The sequence below is a fragment of the Nipponia nippon genome, unplaced genomic scaffold (genome assembly GCF_047370975.1).
Source record: "Nipponia nippon isolate SJK-2023a ecotype South Korea unplaced genomic scaffold, ASM4737097v1 scaffold_13, whole genome shotgun sequence".
Taxonomy (NCBI): Eukaryota; Metazoa; Chordata; class Aves; order Pelecaniformes; family Threskiornithidae; genus Nipponia; species Nipponia nippon.
The window spans coordinates 9,094,668-9,108,632 of record NW_028262324.1 but is presented as its reverse complement, the minus strand read 5'-3'; the positions used below and the strand labels follow the sequence as shown (position 1 = coordinate 9,108,632).

The 13,965-nt window shown below is 37.2% G+C and overlaps 1 protein-coding gene across 2 annotated transcripts; it reads right to left on the bottom strand.

Annotated features, from left to right (window-relative positions):
* Positions 1–1,713: 1,713 nt before the first annotated feature.
* On the bottom strand, positions 1,714–13,953 carry DPM1 (dolichyl-phosphate mannosyltransferase subunit 1, catalytic). Of its 2 annotated transcripts, XM_087749640.1 has the most exons (10): positions 13,796–13,953; positions 12,836–12,935; positions 11,664–11,753; positions 10,619–10,652; positions 8,301–8,377; positions 8,162–8,187; positions 7,198–7,293; positions 5,644–5,712; positions 5,243–5,357; positions 1,714–2,101 (listed from the first exon to the last, which is right to left on the bottom strand). In XM_087749640.1, the coding sequence occupies exons 1-10, from the start codon at positions 13,900–13,902 to the stop codon at positions 1,997–1,999; spliced, it is 819 nt and encodes a 272-aa protein (XP_087605766.1). In that variant the 5' UTR covers positions 13,903–13,953; the 3' UTR covers positions 1,714–1,996. The 2 variants fall into 2 exon arrangements, with proteins under 2 accessions (XP_087605766.1, XP_087605767.1); XM_087749641.1 differs by lacking the exon at positions 11,664–11,753.
* Between the last annotated feature and the right edge of the window lie 12 nt (positions 13,954–13,965).

Below are 13,965 nucleotides of genomic sequence, written 5' to 3'. Positions count from 1 at the left end.
ACAATGGAGCACACAAAATATGCCATGTAGTATGATCCTAATTTGTATGTAGAAGCACCTTCGTCCAAACACTATCTTGTAAATAAATAAAGAAAATTTACCAGGTAATTTTCATAATTAAAAAGTAGGCATGCACATTCTAAAAGCTAAACCCTAATTCGCAGCAATTAGATCATGAATAACTAATGTAATGGACTTTAGTTATATATTGCTACATAAAAGGCTGAGAAAAATATGATCTTGTTGAGGGTCAATTTGTATTCTAACAAATGGCTTTCAATAGTCTGTAAATTTGAATTAACATCTAAAAACTCGCTATTTGGTCATTAAAAACTTCGTACCTATTTTCAACTTAAAATGTTGATTTTAGCCACGAAACCTCCAAATGAAACATAAATAGATGATACCTATTCACTGGATATTTCAGTGGCCCTTTAGACTCAGAGATTTATTTCTGTATATATTATTAGATCTGATTAGCCTGCACCAAATGAAATTATATATAATTTGCTGGAAAAGTACAGGCAAATGTCACAAAATGTACAGTTAAGTCACTGTAACCCAGTTAGAGGTAGATTCAAAACCTACAGCTACATTTTTTAATTATTTTAAAGCAAATTATGAAACGTTTGCTCTGAATACTCAGAAAAGGAGAAAAATATCAGAATCTCTACAACACTAAAGAACAAAGGAATATCTCTAAAGCAGTCCACTAGAAAATAAGCTTTTGTTTTAAAGTTCTATTTAATTAATTTTTGTCACTGTGATAACTATCTGAAATATGAATTTATCATTTATCTACAGACTTCCTAAAGTTTTTTTCTAATATTAACAACTGTATCTAGTGTACTAAAGGAGTGCAGACAAACGAAAGCCAAATAGGCATAATTTTTAAGACATTTGTTGCTTCTCCTCTCCTACCATTAATTTTCTGGTACAGGTACCCACAGAACTATCTTCCCCCACCCCCCGCAAAGGACAAGGACATATTTTTCATGTATATATAAAGCCATTATCAGAATAACTTCATCCTCTCGCTTACTTCTCCCCCCCCCAGGTGCATATTTGATTGCAAGGGCTTCATAATTTCTGAGTTCTGGCTACATCAAACAGTGAAACAAGAAATAGTATTACTCTGCATTTCGTTCATTAGGATCTGGAACAAATTCAGATTTTACATTGCAAGCTGTTATTTGACATAAGAAAAATTTATCAGGTGTCTTCAGTGAGGTGAATTGGGTCTTCTGTCACCCTAAAGTTGGGTGAGATGTCACACTCCAGTTTTATACATTCTAAAAACGTGTAGTTTCTCAAGAAAATAGGAAAAGGGAATCATCTGCTTCTGGACAAACACACAGAATACAAAATAATTCCATACATACAATTCTCTTTCTTATCCAAAGAATATTCCTTCTTTCCAGTCTAGGAACAATTTTACAAAGAACAAATCGCTGTAATCATCTCTGTTTCCTCTTAAACTACACAAGCTGTTATCAGTTCTGTAGAAACTATTCTGTGTATCTGCTTTAAGATACATGTATATGCGTGCCGAGGAAAGAAAGGGAACCAACTGGTATATATTTAAAATACTATCTGCAAACCACAGAACAAAGATAAATTCTGTCTTTTTTTTTTTTTATGTCCTTGCTTGTCTTCATTTCAAAATCATCTTTAGCTTCTGCTGAATAATGATTCATTTCTAAATGCAAGAGATCATTTAGCTTTGTGTTCTTTATTAAGACTTTATTATTTTTACAAAAATAGAATAGAGCATTAGTCTTTATTAGTTTTTAGTTTAACATACAGTTCATTTATTTTGAAAGGAGCATTTTGGGATACAATATATTTAGTTTATTATTGGTGGTTCGTTTAATTGTTAGTTTATAGCAGGTCTTCTGGTCACCACACAAATTATCAAGCGTCTGCTATTATATATTAAAAACCACACAGATGTCAGAAAATGTTTTTCTAGAAAAGTTAATTGAGGAATAAACTATCATGTTGTAGCAAACAAGGTCAAGAGTCCCTTTAAGAAGGAGACTATTTCATTGCCTCCCAGTTTAGATTCTCCATAGACACGGTCCACAAATGAAATAGGAACCTGTTGAAACAAGCAAAACTATTTTTAAGGTTCAAAACCTAAATAATCAGATATTCTTTAAACAAAAGAATGGCCTTTGAACCACAGCATGTTTAGGCACGGGAAGAAGGCAAGCACCAGATTGGCTTCCTTTGTGTCAGTTCTTACCAGTGGCTTTAATGATGCTCCATAGCTGGGGAGCACGAAATTAGCTGGTTTATCACCTTTAAAGATGATCCAAAGACATTACTCAGTCAGAACAAACTTAATAGCTTAAGTGCACTAAAAGCCTGGGGCTTAAAATGAACCTTCACCACTTTCCTTGTTAGCTAAATTCAATACCTTTGACTCAATGCCTCAGGAAGGCAAAAATCTCCCGCCACCATGAGACGGCATTCTGTTCAACTGCACCACTGGCCAGAGGATGACATCTGAATATGGCAGTTAGTGCATAGTTTACAAGCGATACCTGTCTTTGTCTTTGACCATTTTATAGATTATTTAAAGGTTTAAAGGGCATTTAAAACACTAACTTTGTTTTCCTTACTTAAGCAGTCCTACTGTCCAGATCAACTCACTACTCATGAAATGGCAGGAACATACTGCTTTTCAGTAATTTGACCATGTACAAATGACACATGACAGGACATTCTGCCAACGCTGTATTAGAATATTCAAGAATTTCCATATACGTTTGTGTGCAAAACTGAAATACTTCAGGGGCTAAAATGAAATAACTACATTTGCAAAAGTCATTAAAAAAATTGGCTTGGCATTCTGCTGGCAGTTTCAACCAGAAATCATCTGGCAAGTAGAACACAAAAGTCACCACACCCTTGCATCTGTGCCAGGACCGAGGATTTCTCACAATTCTAGCAGATCAGTCCACGGTAGAAGAGAACCCAGGGCGAGAAGATGGTAAGGAAGATACCTAAAATGGCACGCAGATAGACTCGACAACGACCCTGGCTTTCTTAGTAGGGTCCCTTTGATGATCCCAGTCACCATCCTGGCAACTACAGCCAGCTGGTCTACGGGGCATGGACACAAAGGACTGAATATGTAGTCAGTGCAGGATGCCAGAAGCGACATTTTCTGACCAGTGATGAAAGAATGGTTAATACCTCATCTAATAAAAGGTATCCAGTGTTTCCCTTCAGTACAAGACTTAACCACCTGTGTTGTTGCTGGACTTTGCCTTTCTGGCATAAGAAGTTCTATCATTAGTCTTAAAGGAAGCATTTTCGAAAGGGGGTATTCCACGCACTGTGGTACATTTCACATAGGGTAAAGAAGTACAGCAAAATGAAACAGAGGTGCACACAAGACTATGCAGGTATAGCTTGTGTCAGTTCATCTCATCATCCGTTTGTTCCTTTTAGACTGGCAGGTCTCAATCTTCACTTTCAACTTTGCTTAAGAAATATTTTATTCTCACAACTGTATCTACATTTTACAACTGCATAAAAACTCCTATTCTGCCTGTAGAACACAGGTGTTTGCAGCACCCACAAACCAGGAATTAGACGTCCGAGTGTCACCTCTTCTGGAATTTCGGTATTACTATTTGGATAATTATAAAATATATTATAAAGATCATAGGTATTGATCAGGAAATACTGTATCAATGTACTTGAAACGTAATGGAAAATTTTCCTGCCCCAGGAAGTTACAATATAGAGATGATACACAGAACAGCAGAAGTACAATAGTCTTATTTATAGGTCTATGTCAGCAACCCAACCACTGTCAAGTTTGTTACAGGTATCACAATGTAAATCTGAAAGACAAGGCCAAAGCAGAATAATGAAGCAACTTTTCAGATGTTAGAGAGAACTCTTCCCACATGTGAGAAACCAAAGGAGGAGGGAAGACGATGCTTACTTGAGAATGGAACAGATGAACTGGGGAGGATGGCCTAACAAACCCATCACAAAACAGAGCCCATGTCTCAACACTGACTGGGAGACATCAGGCCTAGTGAAGACTGTCCGTCAGGCTTTGAACTGGAAGACAAATGTCTTATCTTTGATGCTATACAACCAGTAGAGCCATGTAAATAAATGAGTAGTGGGATCAAATAATAGACAGACAAAAGGTCTTTGCAGCAGCAGCCTGAAGGGGGATGAGCAACTCAAGATTGCATTTTTTTTTTAAAGCCAGAGAAGTGTATTTTACTGTTTTAAAAATGTATAGTAAATAAAACCTCATCTCACCCTAGGCTTCAGTATCTGGATATATAGACAGGTGAGGATTTAATTCAGCAATATTAGAAAGCAATACATGAATGCAGCTGGATGTGAAAATGAAAAAAATTAGGGTCAAACCGCAGCTACAGTCAGGATAGTGATGTTGCTCCATAAGCAAGAAACGTGGAAGAAAACAGTTTGCTTTACTGTATGGAAATAGTCTACCTAATGTTGACAGAGAAATGCAACATGTAAGGTTTAGAGAGGGAAGTACCAGCAACAGTATTCTCTGACAATTCACGGTCATGAAAATGATGATGAAGAACTGGTTCTGAGATTTGGCTGCAGAGAGAATTCCAGTGAATCATCTTTAAAGACACCAGCAAGAGCAATTCAATGAAATACAAAAGGCAGCAATTTGACTGCTGGAAATATAGGATCTAACAATTGTTTGGAGGTCTTTTTCAAGGATTGTAGACAGCACATTCAAAGACTTAAGAAGTGGAAAGTTGTGATAGCTGGAAAGTTGGAAAATAACAAGGTAATAAATGACAGAGAACAGAATAAATCTGAAATACAATCAGGTTGCTGGAGAAAACAAATTTGAAAAGACCTAACAAGAGATGTCTGTACAATATGAAAGAGAAAAGAAAAGGCTCAGAGCAGCTTCATGGTGTATTTTGACTTCTTTCCTTGCTTTGAAGAATCTTGTTAAGTTGTATGCAGCTAAAGAAATGGCAACAGGAAGAGGGAAGGATCTGAGAAGCATATCAGCCAGGGGAATAAGTAACTGGAATTTCAGATCCGGTATTCACCTGGAAAAGTTGGAAAAATAGAGTTCTACATACGTAATGTCTTTATATCGATTTGAAAATCTTGCCTCTTGGAAGCGCACAAAATTTCCTAGGCTCCCAGTAATCTCCATCTACATTTAAATGAAAGCACAATATACTTATCAAAACTTTTACTATACCTCTCCAATAGTATATCCTAACTGTCTAGCCCGAACAATCATCTCCATCTGGAAGACGTATCCTTTAGAAACACATTTTTCCATTAGTTTCTGTAAGACTTCTTTTCTGTATAACCTGTAAATGATTAAAAGGAAATGAAACCTAAAGCACAATTTCTGAACTTCGGAAATCAAGACAGTGTGTCGGAATCTTAACTGTAATCACTCACATCATTACTATTTTTTAAAATCTTTAACAAAGTCATAGGAGCAACAGTTCTTGCAATCTAGTCTACTATTTCTTACACCTTTTCCAAACAGAGTTCATAGTCCTCAGTGAGGAAGGTCTGTTCTTACTCCAGTTCCTCGTTCAGCAGTTTGATGTCAAATAAAACTTTATGAATTGCAAACCAGACCCATACCTGAAACTCCCTGTTAAGTCTGATGCACCTGGTCTCAGCAAAACCTGAGTTATAAAATTGGCACCACGACTGTGAAAGAAAACATGAATGTCAAAATTGCTCAGTACACAATTTCGAAAGATCAAGCAGAATTTCTAGAAAATATGTAAATATCATCCTACTACTACACAAAAAGAAACCTTTTATTGATTAATATGAAAAACTATATTTCTAATATGTTTTCACTGCTATATTTGACTAATAAATCATAGAATCTTGAAATCAAAACCCAACGTTTTGTTTTTCAAATGTAGGTGATTAGTAGATTATTGAACTTCTCTATGAAGGAGAAAACAATGATTTTTAGAAATGAGGTTTACAATCTGGTTCTTTATGGTAGAACTGTCACTACAACACACGAATACAATACAAAAGAAACAAATTTGACAACAGTCAAAACAACAGTTTTCTTCTGACTAACGTTCACTGTAAGCGGAGAATAAAAATGCTTCCTGGACAAATGTGAGATTTGGATTTAGAAAATCAAGGTTCAGATTTGGTTTACACTGCTTTCATACTATGATAAGCTCCACTGATGAAAAACATTGTGAGACCGAAAAGGCAGTCATGACTACTTTGCTGAGGGCTATGTTACACACTGATAAGATGTGCAAGTCCTTCACCTTGTCCAGTATGATGTAAAAGGATTCCTCTGTAATGTCCATTTAGCTCTCTTCCTTTTTTGGGGGTGTATATATTATTTAGATTCACAAAAAGATGAGCACTTATTCCAGCCATTAAAAAAAAAAAAAAAAACCAAGAAAAATCCGAATACAGTCCCTGTGATACTATCTCCAGATCAGACTGGTAACACAATTTCTGCTCCTAATTCTTTACAGTAACATATAAATCAGCATTAACTTATGCCTATTCTCTTAAATCAGGTGTAAGAGAGAAAAACTATGCAGAAACTTGTCAATTACCTCCTCAAAATCTGTAAGTCCCTGTAAACCTGAGATGCCAGCCTCCATATGCTTGTATGACCTTGACAGTTTTCCTCTTTGCTTTATGGGTGAAACCTCTCCCTAGTGTTCACTGTAACTGTTTTCCAGTAAGGTCTAAGTAATGATTTATTGACGTTGATCGTGCCAGATAGTTCTTAACTTATGACAAACCAGAGTGTCAACAGAGGGGTTTGGCAAGTGATTTACTGCTTAGGGAAAGGACCATTACAGCTATTACAGCTAACTAAATGTGTCTTTTAAACCTGACAAAAGTGTCATAGTCCCAGCTCATTCTTTGGATGATGAAGCAGAAAGACTGTCCCAACCTGATGCCGTGCAGATTTGTCCACTGTTCCAACCCATTTCTCAAGCCTGGTCTTATCATTACATTCTTTCTTGGTGGGTTTTAACCAAAGAATTTGCAAATCATGCATGTTTCTATTATTTAATATAATTTTGCAGTACCCAGTACTATTGACTAAAGACTCAGTTCAGCTCACACAAATCAAGTACTTGGAATTATTATTTCTAAATAACAAATTTATGTGTAAATATCTAGAAAAATACTAACCTGATTAATTTTCTTTTCAAATCCCAGCCATATACTCCTCCATTTCCTTTATATCTTGTTCCAGATACAATATCAAAATTGCCTTCTTTCTGTTTTCTATAAGCAATTGGTTTTATCAGAAAAACAGGAGGAATATTTATATGAAGGTAGTACAGATTTCAAAATAAGAACAATCACTCTTTTAGTACAAAATCTGAATTTTATAAACCTTTGAACAAATAAGTAGAGAGGAAAGCAACAGTATGATGGTTATAAGCATTACGCATTTAAAAACCTGTTAATTGTTCTATTATAAAGAGCTATTTCAGGGAATCTTTTACGAACTATGTCACAGAATTTCACAGACTACTTCATTAATAATTTATAAAGACCAACTTATGCATTTTTAAAGCCTCTCTCTAGTACAGAAGACAGAAAAATATTTAAATCTGTATTTAAAATCAAAATTACACAAACTCATAGTAAGGAAAAAAAAAAAAAAAAAAAAAAGCCTGGAACTATTCACTATGTCCACACCATGCCTGACTGCTGCAGAACCTTATCTAAAAGTTTAGGCCTCCAGTAGTACTAAGCAAGAAAGTTGAAAATTACACAGACTGCGACCCTCAGCCTCCAACGTAATGCCTCTTGACCGTTTCTCACAAACTGAAGTGTTACAGGGAGAGGAAGGTAAGAGGTAGGCAAAAGGGAGAGAAGTATTGCAGCAATAACTGAGGACATGGTCCTCTATTCAATATCCCTACGTGAAATCATTAGAATTGGAAGATGACATTTATATATACGCTTTTCAAAGCTTTCAATTCTTGCCTTGCCAATTTTCTTACTACAGCTAGACAGCTAATGCAAGAATATAAAGCTATCAAATACAGCTAGACAGCTAATGCAAGAATATAAAGCTATCAAATATTACTACAAAACAATAAATGTTCAGAAAGCATTCTCTCATTCTACAATCAGCACCTACCTGATAAACTCTGGAATAAATTTTGGCTGAAATGGAAGGAAAACAGATCAGAAAAGAGAAAGGGGTGGGGGTAAAAATAAAATAAAGTAAAATTTAATTATAACAGATTAAAACCACAGTACATAAAATACAGACTTACATGGTGAGAGAGGTCAGCATCCATAATAACAATAAAATTCCCAGTGGCGTGCTTCATTCCATGAATATAAGCAGTGCCTGATGAAAATAGTACAGAAATCATTTCCCTCGCTGTTTTAACATATGCAATCTTCTAGCCACAGTCTTCACTTAGTTTCTAAAAATCTCTAAGTTATACTAGAAAAGGATCAACTAAAAACTCCTAAAATTTATTTTTAAATTATGTATCAGTTGTCAAACATTAAAATTATTTTTCCTTTTCCCTATACTTTCAGATTGTATAAATATAAACTTTGGCAAACCTTACTGCACTAAAAATGCACAGAGAAACATAACTTAATAAGTAGGCCGCTATTCGAAATATCATTTTCAGAAGTGCCATAGGCACTTATGAGCCACAGAATACTAGAAATAGGACACAGACAACAAAATAATCACTGACAGTTAAAAAAAACTGATTTCTAGACTCAGAATTTACTATTAGTGGTATATAGATTTTGGTTTGTTCTCCTTGACACCATGAATTATATTCTGATACCTAATCTGAAGACAGCCTTTTTTTTCTTACTTTAGAATTTGTTGTGTTTTATTCATCCTGTATGAACTGGTGTAGCTATTTGCTAAGAGCTGGAACAAGTTTTGCTATTACAGTTTTCCTCAATAATGCACATTTCTGATCTGAGTCATAGCATTCAAAGATAGCACTGCTTCCAAGGACAGTATGGCAGCACAACAGAGATTAAAATCTGGCATATACTCTCCACTGATCCAAATTACTCTTGAGTCTTTCTGTTAACTTCATAAGGAAGAGCTAAAACTGAAAACGAAACACTCTCAGCTGGTATCCTTACCAGGCACTCTCACAGGAAACTAAACTCCTGGTTAATGAACAACCTGTCTTTCCTTTCTTTTCCATGTTGTTTGCAAAGTTACACAGTAGGACTGTCAGGGATTTGTGTGTTGTGCATGATTAGTAGATACGGTACAAGAAAAATTTAAATTCAGTCAGTTTTAAACCATAATACTGGTCAAATTAGGACAAAGAAGGAAAAGGCAGAAAACAACAATAAAGACATGTAAGCTTTTTGGAGTTTTAGATAAATGAGAGATGTAGAAAAAAGTCTAGAAAGATGAATTTAAATAGCCAATTCAATATCAAAATTAGAATTTTACTTTTGTTCAGTGGACTGGACAAATTAGTTAGCTGCAGCACTCAGTACACAAGACACCTCAAATGTTTTACCAGCACATGGAAGTGGGGCTTGCCAAGACATTTAGCAAGAAAGGCAGATACTGAGTTCCAATAAGTCAAACAAGGTATTGCATTTTATCACTTTCTCCATTCCTGTTGTAAGAGAGGAGGGATAAGGATACAACATGAATCTTAACAGATGGAAATATCTCCGCTTTATTTTAGGATAGTTTCCATACTACAAGTTTTAATGCCATTTGTGACTTCCTAGGATATCTGCTTTTTTCTAAAGCAAATAATGACAAACTTGATTTGCATACTCTGTGAAATATGGCATCGGAGCTATAAAATTGCAGTCCTGCATCATTCCATGCAAATTTTAATGATCAATCTCAGTGGTACAAGATTGGCTCCCAAATTAGTGAGATTTCTGCAACACGAGTAACTTTTGCCATGTACTTCAAAACCTTCGCTTCACATCTCAGTTAATAGGTGAGACAATACGTTAGTAGTTTGAGTGCTGTACATCCGTCAGATATGTATTTTTTTATTTAACTATAGTCATAATTCACACTGAAATGGGTTAACTGTGAAGAGCTCTGTCCAAATACGTGGCAGAAAAACATCCCAGCCTTCTCTGGAGATTGCATGAACTATGGTCAAATTTTTGAGGCATCCTGCACACAGGTAGATTGCACAGAAAGTACCATTGTCCCCTCTGGATCAGTAGCTTCCACACAAATATAGCAGCTACTCTTGTAAAAAAATTACGTTTTTTCCTCAATTTAGACCCCTCATTCTGTAATCAGGGAATGCAGTATGGGAGAGAAGCAGCACGATGTTAATAGGAAAGTACAGTTGTACAGAATTGTAGTGACCACAGTTTTCAGGTTTGAGGTTGTGGGGAACTTGATATAAATAATACTCTGTGATTTTTATTGGTGTGGTTTTTAAGCTTGTTCACTTACAAAAAACTGGATGAAAACATATTTCTGCTTTTGGGCTTTACTGTGATTTTTCTGGAACTTTATACACTAGAATCAATCAAAAAATACTGCAGGGTTTTTTTTTAGTTTGTTTTTTTTTTTTTTTTTTTTTAGTACTAACCAGAGTTAATAAGGACTTACCGAGGCCCAACTTTCTTGCTCTGGGTCTTAGAAGCTGCAGGATATATTAAAATATACATACATTACTGGAAGTACAATTTTAAGTTAATTTTAGTGACACCTTAAAATTCGTTATTTTCAAGATATAAGAATATTTTAAAATGTACTTTTCATTTTTAGAAATCTAGATAACATATAAAAATAAATTTATCTGTCAAAATACAGGAGAAACAAACTGTTATATTAAACAGGTATTTCATCAGGTCATATTTAAAAACAACCCCCTTTTAACCTTTACTTGGCAGTTCTGCAGTAAAAAACAAAATTAAAAGCACCATCTTAGTAACTAAAGGATTTCTTCAAATTCCGCTATCTGAAATACAGTTATAAATCTGAACAACAGTCTCCCCAGCACCATCGCTTTTAAGGAATTACAAGCACTAACAGCAAATATTTTAGCAAGTTTCCCAAAGCGATTTAGCACACTTTTAGTACTGAATATAAATTTCAAGATTTTCATGTGCATACAGATATAACCCGTGAATAATGACCATATAACAGTATTAGTAATCTTGCAGGATACGAGTGACCAAGCTTTAAACCTGTGCCCAGGATCCTCAGCTCCTGCAGGGCCATATGAAGTGCAGGGGGAGAACGGGGCACCAGCACTAACCAAAGACGAATGTAACTTTTAGATCATCATGACAGTAATTTAACTTTCAGCTCTTCCTGAAGTGCCTTTGATATAAGTCAGCATTTGGGGAGGAGAGGGTAGATATTTAAGCAGTCATCTAAATATACTTCAGAAACAAATATTAAATCTCACTTCTAAGTCTTGGCTAATTTTCATGCATTATGAGAGGTCATAACTAACGTAACGCAGAGAAGGACACGGATATGAAAGAGTTAGTAATCATTAGTGCTTCTGCTGATTTGTTATTTTGGTTCTGTTTGTTTGGGTTTTTTTTTTCTTTAATAGTTAAATTTGAACATTAACAAGAAAAAAAACCCACTTTGATTCCTCATCTACTTCCTTGAACATGTTGGCCTCTCGTTAACTACATACCACGTTCAGTAAGCAAAATGTAGTAAGTGAGAAGCCCCGTGGAGTTATTTGGAAGGCGACTCCTGAGCACAAATCAGACCAATGATTTTGCTAGGAAACAAAGAACTGAACTTCAGGTAAGAAAAAATAAAATTATCAGGAAACAATGAAAATTCACCTAATGAAAAAAACCACAGCTGATTACACTTCTGCAGTAACATCAGTGTGAGTTGAAGGCAGTGCCTCCACGTAATTCCACTCCAGTGTGCTTGGCTCAACACCGCTGCAGGGGTTGGTCCTCAGATTAAACTTCAAAATTAAACTCTTGAGCAGCGAGGAAAGGCTGGCTAAATACTTGAAACTTTCCTATTACTAGTATCAAAACAGAAAAAAAAGGGGGGAAAAAAAAAAAGACTCTAAAACTTCCCATATACATTGTTCTTAAAGTAATCTCTATAAATGGTACTTAATTCACAAATACTCTTTAAAACCTTACATTTACACAGTAATAGATTAGCGCCACAGTAATTAGATTAAGTGCCTGACACTGCTTACAACACAAAACTATCAAACTGAACGTTGGGTTTTTACACTGTTCTATGATAAAGCTTTTATTGGAAAAAAAAAAAAGTTACTTTAATGGCTCATAAAGACTACAGGAATGACACTATCTTGTTGTATATAATTGATGGTTCTACAGTTAAATAGAAAAAAGTCCTGTTATACATTAAATAGAAAAAAAAAAGTCCTGTTATTGAGGAATGCAACTAGATGGATTAAAAATAAATCACAAAACCAGACTAGCTTTCATCTTTCCAGTTTCCATCTTCCTGCAGTCAACTGAAATGAAAGCTTATCCAAACCTCATCTTTCCCTCAGGCATGCGCAAAGTACACAACACAACACAACACCAATAGTGATTCATTACTCAATAGCACACAGCAGTGCACAAAGTATCGAAAACGTTTTGCAAACTTTAATTCGTGACTCTGCATACGAGTTTGTAGTGCCGCTAAGCAGCTGCAGGACTATCGTAATTTTACATTTGTCTGAAATGGTGGACAAAAACTTCGATAACTTGTTTAAGGATGTAAAGAAAGTGCAGAATCCAGGGACTCCACTCCAGTTCTCTAAGGCCTTCAAGTACCTTCCAATAAAATAAAAATGAAAAAAATACAGAACATACAACTCACTATTTTATCTGATCCATATATCTTTTCCAATTGTTCAGCAATTTCCTGTGTCCCATCCGGGCTTCCATCATCTATGATGATAATTTCAAAATTGTTTCCACTGAAATGAGAATTATTTTTAAATGAACAAATGGAAAACCCAGTTTCACTACCTATATAATTTTGAAAGGCATGAAACCGAAGAATAGATGTGATTTTCTGGCAGTTAGAAATACACGCTGTGGTTATTCTTAGAGCTGTAAGACTATGCTTGTAGTGATAAAAGGAGACTCAGTGCCCCTGTTTGAGGTCTCACGCTGCAATTGCTTCACAGGACACTGCAGCAACGTCAACCTCATCGCCACCCCAGCGCGACCGCAGCGCTCGGTTCTGGCCTCGCGACTGGGAAAGATGAAAAGCTCAAACCGCCTTGGCGCTTTCAGCAGCCAACGCTTCCCTAGCAGCTGCTGCAGAAGGGATCAGACACGCGCCGGACCTCTGATTAATCTCCTTTCCCTAATTAACCTCGGGGAAGAGCTGCGCTCTTCGCTACGGGTTAGGTACGCCTGGCTGTGCCCCCTCCGTCACTAGTGAGAAGGGTTGTTATTTCACAGCATGGATCATGTCGCTGTCCTCCTAAGTTGTGACGTCATTTTCTAAATTTCACGGACGTCTGTTTCCCAGCTCTACAGGCAGCTGCTCTGCGCTTACCTACCGCAGCCCCACACCGAGTGCTGACCCCCCCGAGCCCGTCCCTTACCGGCTGCCAGCTCCGCCCGAGGGGGCACCCCGGGCCCGGGCTCCTACACCACCTCTTCCCTGCAGCTCCGAAAGCCGCCTCCCCGCGCAAAGGGGCCGCCGGCTCCGTCCCTTCCGCCGAGCGGCGGCCCCGGCCGGCCCGGGCGACGGACGGAGCTCAGCCCCTCACCCCCGCACCGCCCCCGGCCGGGCGCCAGCGCCCCCGCCCGCCGCAGCCGGTACCTCTCCCGGAAGGTGCGGGCCAGGAGCCAGACGACGAGGGGCAGGTTCTCCCGCTCGTTGTAGGTGGGCAGCAGCACCGAGAACTTGTCGGCGCCGCCGGCCGCCATGTCGGCGCGCTGACGCAGCCGGAACCGGCGGGGGCGCACCGCAGCCAATCAGGGCACGCGACG